Source organism: Silene latifolia, chromosome 5 (assembly GCF_048544455.1).
Source record: "Silene latifolia isolate original U9 population chromosome 5, ASM4854445v1, whole genome shotgun sequence".
Taxonomy (NCBI): Eukaryota; Viridiplantae; Streptophyta; class Magnoliopsida; order Caryophyllales; family Caryophyllaceae; genus Silene; species Silene latifolia.
The window spans coordinates 1,934,726-1,948,306 of NC_133530.1; the positions used below are offsets into that span (position 1 = coordinate 1,934,726).

Consider the following 13,581-nt stretch of genomic DNA (forward strand, 5'->3'; position numbering starts at 1 on the left):
AAACCGACTTCCTAGTACTTTATAGTATCTCGATGAGGGTGAACCGAACCAAAATTAAGTAAAAAAATTCAAAAAATATAGCCTTATCAGTTAAGTCCGTTTTGCTTGTTGATTATGACGGTCACAAGCTTATGAGCTCAAAATCTTCTCCTATTTACCGTCTCCCTTGTCTCACGTCAGAAGCCTGTGACTTATTTTGTGTAATGAGTTTTGCCAAACTAATTATTTAGCAGAAAAGTAAACATTCAACAAAGGACGAGGGACAGTACTTGGAATCCTTGAAAAGTCCACTCTTCTAAGCTGTGTTGAAATTTTGAATTCCTCAACATAATTTCATTCTCCTCAAATTTTGCTGTTTATGTTTTAAATTTGCTTGCTGAATTCCTCAACTTTGATTTACTAAAAACTTGATCACATATTTTCCATGTTTTAATTAAGATTTAAGAGCATACTATTATTATTACTAAATAAATTGTTGAACAATTTATATATTTTCTGTAAAGTTTTCAAATTTCTTTTACTTCATCAATTCTTGGAATCTCCCCTTTTATTAAGGTAATTTTTTCAATTTTGTACTATTGTTTATGTTGTAATTATGAACATTTTTCAATTGAAATTGACTTGATTTTGGTCAAATTCTGTAGTTCTGAATGTTTGACTTAATACCCAGTTCATTTCTGCTTAATTTAGGTTCAGACGTATCAAAAAGTTTCAATCTTTGATTGTTTTTGTCCGAAATCATGTAGTTTTAGTAATTTTTGCTCAGTTTTCCTATGATCTTTTGGAATTTGATCATTTTTGCCCCTAATTTACGTATGATACGACCACTTAAAAAATGACCATTTTACGATAAAAGTGAGTTGATTGCCTTGTTATTGACTTATTGATATTCTTGATGAGCTGCTGTGTGTTGGGTTGTGTTGGGGTTGTTATTGTTGCTATATCCTAAGTTTGTTGCTGGTTATTGTGTAAAATGGTCTTACAGTGTGAAACGGTCTTTTTTATATAGAAGTTCTCATTTATCGACTGTAAAAAATGAGCGTTTAGCCAATAAAAGAAAGACGGTCTTTTTTTGTAGTTTGTGGTTTGTTACTATAGTTCTCAATTGAAGTACCTAACCCTTGCAGAATCTGTGGAAGTTGAAATATTTGATGAGATATTTTGCTAAATTGAAACCCTTATCGCCAGTCGGAAATGGAAGCTTTTAATTTTCTGAGCTGCCTTTGATTCCTGAATAACTCGATATGTTGATAGTGCAACTTTGTTATTTTTTTGCTGGTTTGAGACTTTGAGGTGGAAACCTCAAGAATGTGTTCATTTGCTCAAGGAATGTGTGATTTTGTAGTATGAGAAACGCTTTAGATTCATGTCAGCCGACCCCAAATCATTTTGGGATTATGGTTCTGATGTTGTTGTTGTGAAACGCTTTGGTATTCTACCATGTATGTTTCTGATGGCTGTTCATTGTTATGTAGGGGGATGGTTGGCTGATTAAATCGCATTAGCGTTCTGCTGAATTAGAATGGTTATGACTTGCTTTCCTTGTAAATGCGGAAAAAGAGCAAGCGCCTCCTCCGAACCACCTATAGACATTGATGGAGGTAATTCAGATTAACTAATAACAGATATGTCTCGTAGATTGACCTTTTAGCCTGTCCCAGACTGCTAGATTTCTTTGGATGTTTTCACATCAAATTCTGCATTTTTGTATCAGTGCTCTATATATAGATTTCCCTTTTTTAATTCCAATGTTGTCAATGAATGACTACTATCTTTGGCTTTGGATCATGATGGAATAAAGCAAAATTGTTTCGTTAAATTGGCTGGGATTCTTGAGTTGATGTACTTAAGAGCTATATCGAACAATGCTGTTTGATGCAATTCTCGTAAAATTTGCCAATTATAAAAATTGTTCAGTTTGTCCTTCAGGATTTTTTGTCACATTAGTAATGATTAGTGTAAGATTATTGACGTTAACGTTATTAGCCTTTTCGAGGTTTCATGCTTTAATTTCTGATAGCTTGCTTCCTCATGTTTTAGGTGCGGAGAACATAAAGTTTTACACCTACAGGGAATTACGGAGTGCAACTGATAACTTCAATCAGCGTAATAAGATTGGCGAGGGAGGTTTTGGATCAGTATATAAGGTGAAATTTTGTGATACGTAAGTTACAGTTACTGAATGTGCATGTTATTTTGTCATACTAAATTGTTTTAGCACCCATCAATAGTGATTAGTGTCGCTAGAGACAGGCATGTCAGGATGGTGGAAAATGATGATTTGGAACTTCGAAGCATGAAACCTCGTTCAATGGGCCGCCTTCAATCTTCATATATAATTTATTTTCATCAAAATGCTGCATTTTTTAAAGGGTAGATTAGTCTATAACTTCATGTCAGATGGCAGAAGATGCAGTTTTCTGTTTCCAGTGGCGTCAAAGGACTAACTATTCTTTGGCTCTGAGTATGATGCTATAAAGCAAATTGTCTTAGTGAACGTTATGCATTTCTCATATTGTGAAGAAGCGCCAGTCGATGCAATTCTCTTGGCATTTTTAATTATGGCTCTCCAGAAATATCTTGTATGTTGAACATAGGTGCAAGGTTGCACTTATTATACCCCCTTGCCTCAACCGGATAGTGTTCGTGTCCATAGCTGAACATGCAGTCTGAAAGTCATAGAGGATGTTTTACGCAATGGGCAATCATTTGTCATGGCCAATATTCTGTTCCGGGTATAGCTGCCGATTCTGAAGATCAACATTTTTTCTTTGACTAGGGAAAACTCAGAGATGGAACTATTGTTGCTATTAAGGTGCTCTCACCAGAATCAAGACAGGGCTTGCAGGAATTTTTGACCGAACTAACTGTCCTTGCGGATATAGTGCATGAAAACTTGGTTGAAGTGTTAGGTTGTTGTGTGGAAGGAGACAACAGAATTTTGCTCTCTAGATATCTCGAGAACAATAGCCTCTCGCAAACTCTATTAGGTATATTCTCGACTTATTATTTATCTAAGAGCGTAGACGTGTAGTCTGATAGTAGTCTGCTTACTTTAGGTAAGAGAGAGAACACAATAAACTTCAGTTGGACAATAAGAAGACACATATGTATTGGTATTGCGAGGGGACTCGCATTCCTTCATGAAGAAGTCGAGCCTCATATCATACACAGAGATATTAAAGCAAGCAATATCCTACTGGATAAAGATCTGACAGCGAAGCTTTCAGATTTTGGTCTGGCAAAGCTTATACCTTCTAACATGACTCATGTCAGCACCAAAGTTGCAGGAACTCTGTAAGTTACCGTATCTTGTTGATTCGTTTTACCGTCTTCTTTTCATTTAATAAGATTATAATGTACATCTCCTAATTTCAACTACATGACCTGGCGTGGCGTTATGACTTTTGAATGCAGAGGCTATCTGGCACCCGAGTATGCACTGCGAGGCCAGCTGACACGAAAAGCTGATATTTATAGTTTTGGTGTTCTTCTTATGGAAGTTGTCTGTGGGAGATGCAACCGGAATAGGCGGCTACCTCCTGCAGAGCAATATCTTCTCCAGAGGGTAATTGAATTTTAACTTGTTATATGTGCCGATTCACTTTAATTTTACCAACAACTTTCTTATATATTTTTACTTGGTTCACTTTTAAGGTATTCCGGACCCTTAAATTTTACTTCGGTTTTCAAATCTTTATTCTCGATTTAAATTTTAAATTTTTATAAAAGAAATCCGGACTTCGATTTTTAAAACCTATAAGTTTACCTTGACTTTTGTATTATGTTTCACTCTCCCTTTTCTTTTTCTTTTTTCCTTTTCTATTTTGTTCGCATTTTGAGGTGTGCGTTCACCCATGCACAGTTCTAAAGGATGATTCATGTCAGCCGACCCCAAATCATTTTGGGATTAAGGCTCTGATGTTGTTGTATATGTGCTGATTCCGTGACAGCATTTTTTTCGGTGTGTAAACCTAAGTGACAGCTAACCGCAGGCATGGGCAATGCTCGAGAAAGAGGCACTTGTGGAGTTGGTGGATGAAGCATTTAAAGGGGATCTGGACATTGAAGAGGCAAACCGATTTCTGAAGATTGCGCTTCTTTGCGCGCAACAACTGCCACATCTAAGGCCAGATATGTCTACTGTGGTCAAGATGTTACAGGGAGAGGAAGATTTATCTGACACGAGTATTACAGCACCAGGTATACTTTCAGAGTTGGTGGATGTCAAAAAAAACCCTGAGCAAAAAGACACGAAGAATTCGTCTCCTGTCTTTACTCCCGAAGCAGGCTCATCATCGTTACAATCAGAAGAGACATATCTCACTTGCCCTACGTTGACTTTCACATCAATTAGTGCTCGGAGCAACTGATAATACGAGGTATATTTCCTCTTTTATCTTTCGATTTGTTAGCTAAAGTTATAAACTAATATCAGAATTTTTCTACAGCTTATTGAATTTGTGGCAATAATATGAAACCGTATTACAGGAGCTCGGAATGGCAGCCAGGAAGTAAAGGTGAAGGCAACTGCTATAGTCGAGACATTAGAGGATGTAAAGATAGAAGTGACATTATTGAACATAACTCAATTATCAGATTACCGAAAAGATGCACATACATCAGTTTATACCGAAAGGAACAAAGAGCAGATCCTGTTAATTTTGCAGATTGCATTTTGCATTCACTGGTGTTTGCCTGGACTTCCTGATACCACAAATACTATTATACAACTTGTTGTACATGAGCATTGTACAACCATAATCAATTTTGCGGAGCTTATGTGTATTTTTTTCGAGCTCTTATAATTTTTTATTTATATTTTAATTTTTTGATGTCAAAAATTAAAATTTAATCGAGCTCCTATATATTATTTTTGAGTTTCATTATAATTTTTTAAGCTCAATATTTTTATAAACAAAGCTCATAATCTATAGGTTTAAGCTCAAGTAAATAATTCTAAAGCTCAGGTTCTTTTCTATACAACCAATACAACTGGTTGTATAGTCTATTTATTGGATACATACTTGGAATGAAATTCTTTATGCACATTTGTTACAAGATCTACAATACCTTTGTGCTAAATTTTGTTAGATTTTATGCGTTTTTACTTATGTAAGGTCGGCTTATAGATTTATTGCGAACGAATCCATAATACAAACATCTTAGCTTATTTAATTGAGTAGTTTGTTACTTAATAAACCATTTTACAAACTTCGTGTGTAAGGCCGTTTTACACAGTAATTTGCAGATTTTATGTTGCAAATGAAATATTTTTATACTTAAGAATAGTTATTATGAAGTACGGAGTAAGACCATCTTAAAATAATTTCTTAAATCTCTCTCTCTCTAAAAAAACTCTCTCTAAAAACCTAGCCTCCATTATTATTCGGGGGCTTCCGTCGATCATCCATCGATGGTAAGCCCCACAAAAGCTTTCTTAAACAACTAATATTATGCAGATCTATCTTATTTTCAATAATAGTCTCCCTTTTGGTGAGATCTGTTGTTCCGTCCCTTCTTTCGGGGTTTTTCCATTTTTTCGTGGGATTGTTATCAATATAATAAGTTTTAATCGACGGGGAGATTATCAGATTTGTTTCGTGGATGAATACATCAAGACGGCTACACTGTTTCCCTCCATCAAGAAGGATGCAAAGACATCGATTATTCATAGATTCAAGAAATTTATGATTTTGGAGCTAGCACAGTATTCATTACGATATTTAGATAGTTATTTTGAATGTATTTTTTACGTTAGCAATCTTGATTTTCCTTTGTCTATTTGTTATCTTCATTGTAACCTACGCCTAGTTGATTATTAATGAGATGACAATTTCAAAAAAATAAAATAATAATTTCTTAATTTATGAGAAGTGGTACTTAGGACCCAGTTCAAATCCGGTTAGCATCAAAATCGCTCTTGTGGTTCCCACTACACCAAGAAAAAGTAATTCACTGCCTATTTTACAATTCTTATCTAATATCGAGTATTATAATAAGGTCTAAGCGAATTTAAAACTACCTTAAAAATAGATTTAACGCGATTAGGTCTCGTTATTTTGAACTCAAGGTGACGGAATTCAAGCAACCGGAAATTAACCCGAAACCATACCATACTTAGTAAGACTTTTTTTTACATCTGCTTTGCTGAATTAGGAAAAAGTAAAGAGCAGAAAAGTGAATATATTTAACAAAGGATATACTGACAGTAAGAGCAAGTCCAATAGTTTGGTTTGAGGACTTGCTTGCAATTTCAGAAAATTGCAAGTTTAGTAAGAAATTTCAACCATTGGAGCTTTCATTTAGACTAGCTTAGTTTGGCTATTTAGTAGCTTCATGAAATAAGCTACTTAGCTTAAGTAAGGGCCCCATTAATAAAATAAACCAATAAATAAGAAAATAGTGTTGATTTAAATAAATAAGAAAATATGATATGTGGTTTTCATCTAAGCTATTAGTACATTGGCTAAACTATTGGAGTAATTTGTATCTTAAAATTATTGTAGCTTAAAATCTAATGTGGCAATGTTAGGCTAGTAGATAATTGCTCAACCATTGTACTTGCTCTAAGTGGAATCCTGAAAATTCCACTCTTTTTTTAGTTCTCATTCCTTTTGTATTTTCATGCACAAATTACTGCTTACGAAGGACGGTGTATCCGTCTTAAGCTTAAACGGGTCAAATGATATTAATAAGACAAAAGCGAACTCCATAAGAAAACAAAATATACGAAGTAGTATTTAACCTGTTTTAATGTTATGATGAATACTTTGGTCTGGCTGATTTTCATTATTATGTTTGGCATTTACTTACTGAATTGTCAACTTTAATTTGTTCAATGACATAATTACATACTCATTTTTGCATTGTTTATGTTGTACTTGTAATTAAGAACATACTTTTATTACCAAATCATTGAACAAAGATATATATTTTTTGTAAAGTTAATTAAATTTCTAGACACCCAGAAAAAAATATCGTCAAATTTTCTTGACTTGATCAATTCTTAGTGAAATTTCCACCTTGTCAAGGTAATTCTCTCACTTTTGCATTGTTTATGTTGTAATTATGAACATTTTTCAATTGAAATTGACTTGGATTAGGTCAAATTCTGTACTTCTGAATGCTTGACTCAATACCCAGTTCATTTATACCTAATTTAGGTCTGAAGGTGTGAAAAAGTTTCAATCTTGGGTTATATTCTTTCACTTTTGCATTGTTTATGTTGTAATTATGAACATTTTTCAATTGAAAATGACTTGGATTAGGTCAAATTCTGTAGTTCTGATTGTTTGACTCAATACCCAGTTCATTTATACCTAATTTAGGTCTAAATGTGTGAAAAAGTTTCAATCTTGGGTTATATTTATCCCACATCATGAATTTTGTTTGTTTATGTCAGTTAGTTTTCTAGGTTGGAGGTAGTTTCTGTAATTTCTGCTCAGTTTTTATATGATTGCCTTGTTATTGATGCATGATGAATTGCTATGTGCTACTCCCTCCTATTCTAGATAAGTGTCCCATTGTGAAGATGACACATGAATTAAGAAAGTGAGTTTAGACCACACAAAACGGACAATGGGACAGTTATGTGAATAAACGGAAATAGAATTGAATTTGGACCACACAACACTTACCAAAAATGGACAATGGGACATTATTGTGAATAGACGGAAATGGATAATGGGACAATTATTTAGAATATGAGGGAGTATGTTATTTCGACACGACACGACACGACACCTAGACACTTCATTTTAGACTAAAAATTGAAAACTGTGCAGAAAATAACAGTATCCGACCCTCTGATACTGTGTTGTGTCCGACACTAACAGCCGAGTCAGAGTAACGCAGTTTGAGTAATTGAGTGTGTTAAGTTGTTTTGGGCTTGTTATTATTGCTATATCCTAATTTTGTTACTGTAATTCTCAATTGAGGTACCTGACCTTGCAGAACCAAATTGGAAGTTGAAATATTTGTTGAATTTCCGGGTTTTATGTTTGATATTTTGCTAAATTTTTCTTGAATGACCCAATTATCTTAATTTATTTTTCATTCTGTTAGAAGGGTGAACTGAGGACCCTTGCAAGGCTGGGGTTAGCGGATCCTTCCTTACAAGGAAAGAGAATTGAACCCTTATCACCAGTCGGAACAGGGTTGGCTGATACTTCAAACTTTCTGAGCTACGGAGTAATTTGATTCTGTTGATAGTATAACTTTTTTTTGCTGGTTTGAAGTGGAAATCTCAGTTTGAGTGATATGCTCATTTGCTAAAGTAATGTGTGATTTTGCAGTATGAGAAACTTTTTAGATAGATGGTTAAAGATGGTATTCAAACGCGTATGTCTTCTGTTGACTGTTCTTTGTTTTGTAGGGGAAGGGCCGATTTCGTCATATTAGCTTGCTGCTGAATTGTTATGGCTTGCTTTTCCTTTATTTGTGGAAAACGAGCAAGCGCCTCCTCCGAACCAGCTATAGAACTCGATAGAGGTATTAGCTATTAACAGATACGCCTCATAGATTGAACTTTTCGGAATGTGCTAGACTGCTAGATATCTTTAGATAGTTTTCACTTCAAATGAGACTCTATGTTTACATGCTGTTATTGCTTCGATATACTTTAGTTGCACACAGAGACTGATAACTTAACATGCTTGTCACTTCAGTTTGCAATGCAAAGAGGGAACTTCTTTGTAGTCCTGTATGGGGGAGATTTTTACTCGAGATCTCACGTATAAACTCTCTAATTTGTTTTACTTACTGAATAGGCCTTGAAATGAAACTTCTAAATTTTATTGGGTTTGGGTTTATGTCATCTGTCTCTGTCGTATTCCGACTTGCCAATTGAAAAAACAATTGTGAAGTTTATCCACAATATTTTGTTGTCATGTTAGTGATGCTTTCACATAAAATCATAAATTTTTCAAGGCATCATGCTTTAATTTCTGATAGCTTGCTTCCTCATGTTTTAGGTGTTGAAAACATAAAATTTTACACTTACAGCGAATTACGGAGTGCAACCGGTAATTTCAGTCAGTATAATAAGATTGGAGAGGGAGGTTTTGGATCTGTATATAAGGTGAAATTTTGTGATACATAAGTTACAGTGTAGGCAGCTGAATATGCATGTTATATTGTCGTCTTTACCATATTGTTCTGACGCTCTAGTACAAACCCGTCTACAAATTTTTATTTTATTTTATTTTTTCGGTACAAACCCAATATTCTGTTCCATGTATCACTGCGGATTCTGAAGAAAACATTTTTTTTTTACTAGGGAAAGCTCAGAGATGGAACCATGGTTGCTATCAAGGTGCTGTCACCCGAATCAAGACAAGGCTTGCAGGAATTTTTGACGGAGTTAACTGTCCTTGCCGATATAGAGCATGAAAACTTGGTTGAGATGTTAGGTTGTTGTGTGGAAGGAGACAACAGAATTTTGATTTCTCGATATCTAGAGAACAATAGCCTTGCACAAACTCTACTAGGTATGTTCATGTCTTAATATTTATCCAAGAGCGTAGTTTAATTTCACATTGGCTTGATTTGTGATAGTGGTCAGCTGACTTTAGGTAAGAAACGTAACACGATCAACTTCAGTTGGACAGTAAGAAGACGGATATGTATTGGTATCGCTAGGGGACTTGAATTCCTTCATGAAGAAGTCCAGCCTCGTATCGTACATAGAGATATTAAAGCAAGCAATATCTTACTGGATAAAGATCTGACAGCCAAGCTTTCAGATTTTGGTCTGGCGAAGCTTATTCCTGCTAATATGACTCATGTTAGCACCAAAGTTGCAGGCACACTGTAAGTTACCGTATCTCGGATTTGAGTTTGTTAAAAAAATGCATACTTTGTGCATCTATTTTCATTTAATAAAAATTATAATGTAAAAATGACTTTTGAATGCAGAGGCTATCTGGCACCTGACTATGCACTGCGAGGCCAGCTGACACGGAAAGCTGATATTTATAGTTTTGGTGTTCTTCTCATGGAAATTGTCTGTGGGAAATGCAACAGGAATAGCTGGCTACCTCCCGCAGAGCAATATCTTCTACAGAGGGTAATATAATTTACTTTTTACATGTGCTGGTTTTATGACAGCATTTTTTTTTATGTTGGTAGACTCTACCCCGTGAATAATGTGCATTATCAGAAGTCAGAACCGTATCTAATAAACTCGTGTACAGATTTATGGAATTTCTTAAAATCACGCCATCTAAAAATATAGTAACTCTAAGTGAAAGGAAGGGGTGCTATCTTATTGGCCTAAACAGCTATTCTTCTACAGGCATGGGTAATGCTCGAGAAAGGGACACTGGCGGAGTTGGTTGATGAAGCATTTAGAGAGGATCTCGACGTTGAGGAAGCAAACCGATTTCTAAAGATTGCGCTTCTTTGCACCCAAAAAATTCCAAATCTAAGGCCAAATATGTCTACTGTGGTGAGAATGTTACAGGGAGAGGAAGATATATCTGACACCAGCATTACAGAACCAGGTATACTTTCAGAGTTGATGGATGTAAAAATAACAGAAGATAAAAACCCTAAGAAAAAATACACGAAGAATTCATCGTCTGTCTTTACTCCCGAGTTAGGCTCAACATCGTCACAATCAGAGCAGACAGATTCCATTTGCCCTACATTGACTTTCACATCAATAAGTGCTAGGAGCAACTGAGAATATGAGGTAGATCTTCTGGTTTCTTTTGATTACTTGTTAGCTCAAGTCCTACACTGCGTCTCTTTGTAAGGATACGGTTTTTTAGCCATTATCTTCGGTGGTTGGAGTAAATGTGAAAAGTTACAGGAACGAAAAAAAAAAAACCATACCCGGTTTAAGTTTAATGATAGACAACCACTGCATTCATGATAGGTTTATTCTTTCTGTCAACGAATAATGTCTATTTACGACGTGTACAATATGTTTCGTACTTCTGTTGTGCATCTTGATTAGTATATATCAGGAGTTTTTTGCATGGTTTAGAATGAAAATGTTATAGTTTGCGTTATTTCTCATCTTACAAAAGAACACGGTAATTGCAAAATAGGGGGCGGGGGGAGTACAGTCGAAAGAAAACAAAAATATTGTGCTAAAGAAGCGGAAACTTTATACCCGAAAGAATTAATAAGGAATTAAGGACAGTATAGCATTATTAGTGTCTACTCCTGTAGCATTTGTACCACAGAATCAGAAAAGAAAGGATTCTGTAACCAAAGATGTATCCCAACATCACAGCCAAATAACTCCACTTATGCGCTTCCTGCAAACCTTGTTGTTTTAGGAACTCTTCTCCGTTCAATGTACATGTTCCGAAATCCTTCTGTACACATCGTGTTTTCCCTTTATGTCCTCCATATTCATTGATCAGAAAACACTCAAATGGGTACTTGAATAAGCTCAAGTAGTGCATAAATATCCAATACTTGGGTATTTTTTCTTTGTCGATGAAGTACCCCGAGAAGAGAAAAAATGATCCCATTAGCCCTGATATAACTGAGGCCCCCATGATAAAATTTGGGACCAGAGCGCTGAAACAAGCGACAAATGAGTTTGACATTAGGATCACCATCCATACCACGAGAGAGAAGTATAAGAATGCCCCGACATCTGGTCGTAGACCAACTAGCCAGTAGACCGGGGTGGTGTAGAGTAAGGTAACTATGAGAAGAAACGGAAGGAATACGAGGGTGTTTGCTAAGACATAAGAGAAGACTCTATAGGCTCCTCGAGATGTTTCTCGCATTAGTATTCTCCTCTCTTGTAAGAAAATCGGCAAGCCTTCTGTTGTTCCCGAAAGAAAGAAAGTGAGGGTGAATGCAAAGAACCCTAGTCGGGTTTGTATACTTAGCTTCCCTTGGTCAGCTCCCTTGTTTATGTAAATTGATCCTAAAACAAAACCAGCTGCAATGGCCTGCACTATTCGTCCAGCGAACAGCTGTTTTGTTCGGAATATGTTTTTGCAAAATCTTTCCCCTAAGACTCGAACTTCCTGGTAAAGAGAATTCGGGTAAGCCATTCTCTTCCTTGGGACGGGTTTTAAACCCGAGTTAGGTTCTTCTTGTACTTTTGTTCCTCCCCTTTTATCAAGAGATGATTGTATTCCTATTGCCATGGTGCTTGCAACATCTATAGAGAACTCGAGCACATTGACTCGGGGAGGGATGACGTGGCCCACGACCCTAAGCTTTCTCTCGAGAAGGCTTATCGGGCCATTATGAAGAACAAGTCCGTCATATAGCAGAATCACTCGATTTAATAATTCGAGAATTCTAAACCCGGGTTGGTGAATGGTTATGACTACTGTCTTACCTTGCCTCATTACCATAGTTTTAAGCAATGTCATGATCTGCAATGCTGAAACTGAATCCAACCCGGAAGTCGGCTCATCAATCAGCAAAACAGCTGGATCATGAACCAGCTCAACCCCGATGGACACCCTGCGCTTCTCCCCACCGGAAATTCCATTATTCGACCTTCCCCCGACCCTGGACCCCGCCACGTGATCCAACCCTAGCTCTTTCATCAGCTGCCTCACCCTGTACAGAGCAGCTTTCCTGTCTCCTGATAACCTCAGAAGGGCACTATACATGAGTGTCTCTTCAACAGTCAGCAGTGGAAATAGTGCATCCTCTTGTGTGACATACCCGGATAATCTCCGGAATGATCTCGGATCAATGGGCCGGGAATTTACCAGTACTTTCCCTGAAAATACCTTATTTGCAGGAATTTTCGCTGCAAGAATCTCTAACAGTGTTGTTTTTCCCGCTCCACTCGGGCCTGCTATTGCCGTGATCTCCCCCGGTTTTGCCTCAAAGTTTACATCTTTCAAAATGAACCTCGTCTCTCTTTCTTCCCTCTTTCTAAACGAAAGCCACTCGAAGTTCTTATAACCACAAACCTCGAGTTTGAATGAAAGGGTTTTTGCTTCTATTTTGTACGACGAGGCATCCCGTCTAGTTACAGGCAACCCCTCCATGGACAGAGTTAGGGAGGAAATTAAATTACAGTATCGAAAATATAATACAGAAAGAAAATAGTGAGGAGAAAGCTGAGAGTTTAGAGAAGAAATGTATAAAAAGAAGATGAACAAACTCACCTACCTCAGCTGTTTTTAGTTCAGAATGCTGTTTTTTTCTGCAGTTAACTTTCTGATGACAGGATATTTTCAGTAAAATAAATGTTGGGTTTTCTTGTAATGCTCTGAAAATATTACTGGTGAGCTATATATTGACCTAACAGTGTAGATGTTGGTTGTAATACTCAGGTTTTCTACCATACTTGCAAGTTTTGAACTGTCAATGTTGCATAAAGTCTGTATTTCTGATAGGAAAATATTGGCAAAAGGCACTTTATGCACTTTATATTGAATTATGATCCACTCTTACCAAATCTTTGGAACATAAAATAAAAATGTTAACTTCTAACTAAATTGAGCTTAATATCATCTAGGGTTGGTGTATGATTTTTAGAGAGTAGTTTCGATTTGCCAACTTAATAGGATCAATACTTTCGGTTTTTGAGGAGTGTTATTATTGGGCGGAAATAAGTACCGTCTTGATTCCATAAAATGT

The 13,581-nt window shown here is 36.2% G+C and overlaps 3 protein-coding genes across 5 annotated transcripts; 2 read left to right on the plus strand and 1 right to left on the minus strand.

Annotated features, from left to right (window-relative positions):
- Positions 1 to 215: 215 nt before the first annotated feature.
- On the plus strand, positions 216 to 4,837 carry LOC141656349 (cold-responsive protein kinase 1-like). The gene is made up of 8 exons (XM_074463209.1): positions 216 to 555; positions 1,476 to 1,601; positions 2,041 to 2,147; positions 2,780 to 2,990; positions 3,060 to 3,297; positions 3,418 to 3,568; positions 3,996 to 4,382; positions 4,492 to 4,837. The coding sequence occupies exons 2-7, from the start codon at positions 1,523 to 1,525 to the stop codon at positions 4,371 to 4,373; spliced, it is 1,164 nt and encodes a 387-aa protein (XP_074319310.1). The 5' UTR covers positions 216 to 555; positions 1,476 to 1,522; the 3' UTR covers positions 4,374 to 4,382; positions 4,492 to 4,837.
- Positions 4,838 to 6,943: 2,106 nt separating this feature from the next.
- On the plus strand, positions 6,944 to 10,887 carry LOC141656351 (cold-responsive protein kinase 1-like). Of its 3 annotated transcripts, none has more exons than XM_074463211.1 (7): positions 6,944 to 7,034; positions 8,378 to 8,493; positions 8,976 to 9,082; positions 9,281 to 9,491; positions 9,576 to 9,813; positions 9,919 to 10,069; positions 10,298 to 10,887. In XM_074463211.1, the coding sequence occupies exons 2-7, from the start codon at positions 8,421 to 8,423 to the stop codon at positions 10,685 to 10,687; spliced, it is 1,170 nt and encodes a 389-aa protein (XP_074319312.1). In that variant the 5' UTR covers positions 6,944 to 7,034; positions 8,378 to 8,420; the 3' UTR covers positions 10,688 to 10,887. The 3 variants fall into 3 exon arrangements, with proteins under 3 accessions (XP_074319312.1, XP_074319313.1, XP_074319314.1); XM_074463212.1 differs by lacking the exon at positions 6,944 to 7,034 and adding an exon at positions 8,190 to 8,278; XM_074463213.1 differs by lacking the exons at positions 6,944 to 7,034; positions 8,976 to 9,082 and adding an exon at positions 8,264 to 8,278.
- A 141-nt stretch (positions 10,888 to 11,028) lies between these two features.
- LOC141656350 (ABC transporter G family member 10) lies at positions 11,029 to 13,083 on the minus strand. Its single transcript, XM_074463210.1, has one exon. It carries the CDS (start codon positions 12,984 to 12,986, stop codon positions 11,163 to 11,165), a length of 1,824 nt encoding a protein of 607 aa, XP_074319311.1. The 5' UTR covers positions 12,987 to 13,083; the 3' UTR covers positions 11,029 to 11,162.
- Positions 13,084 to 13,581: the final 498 nt, after the last annotated feature.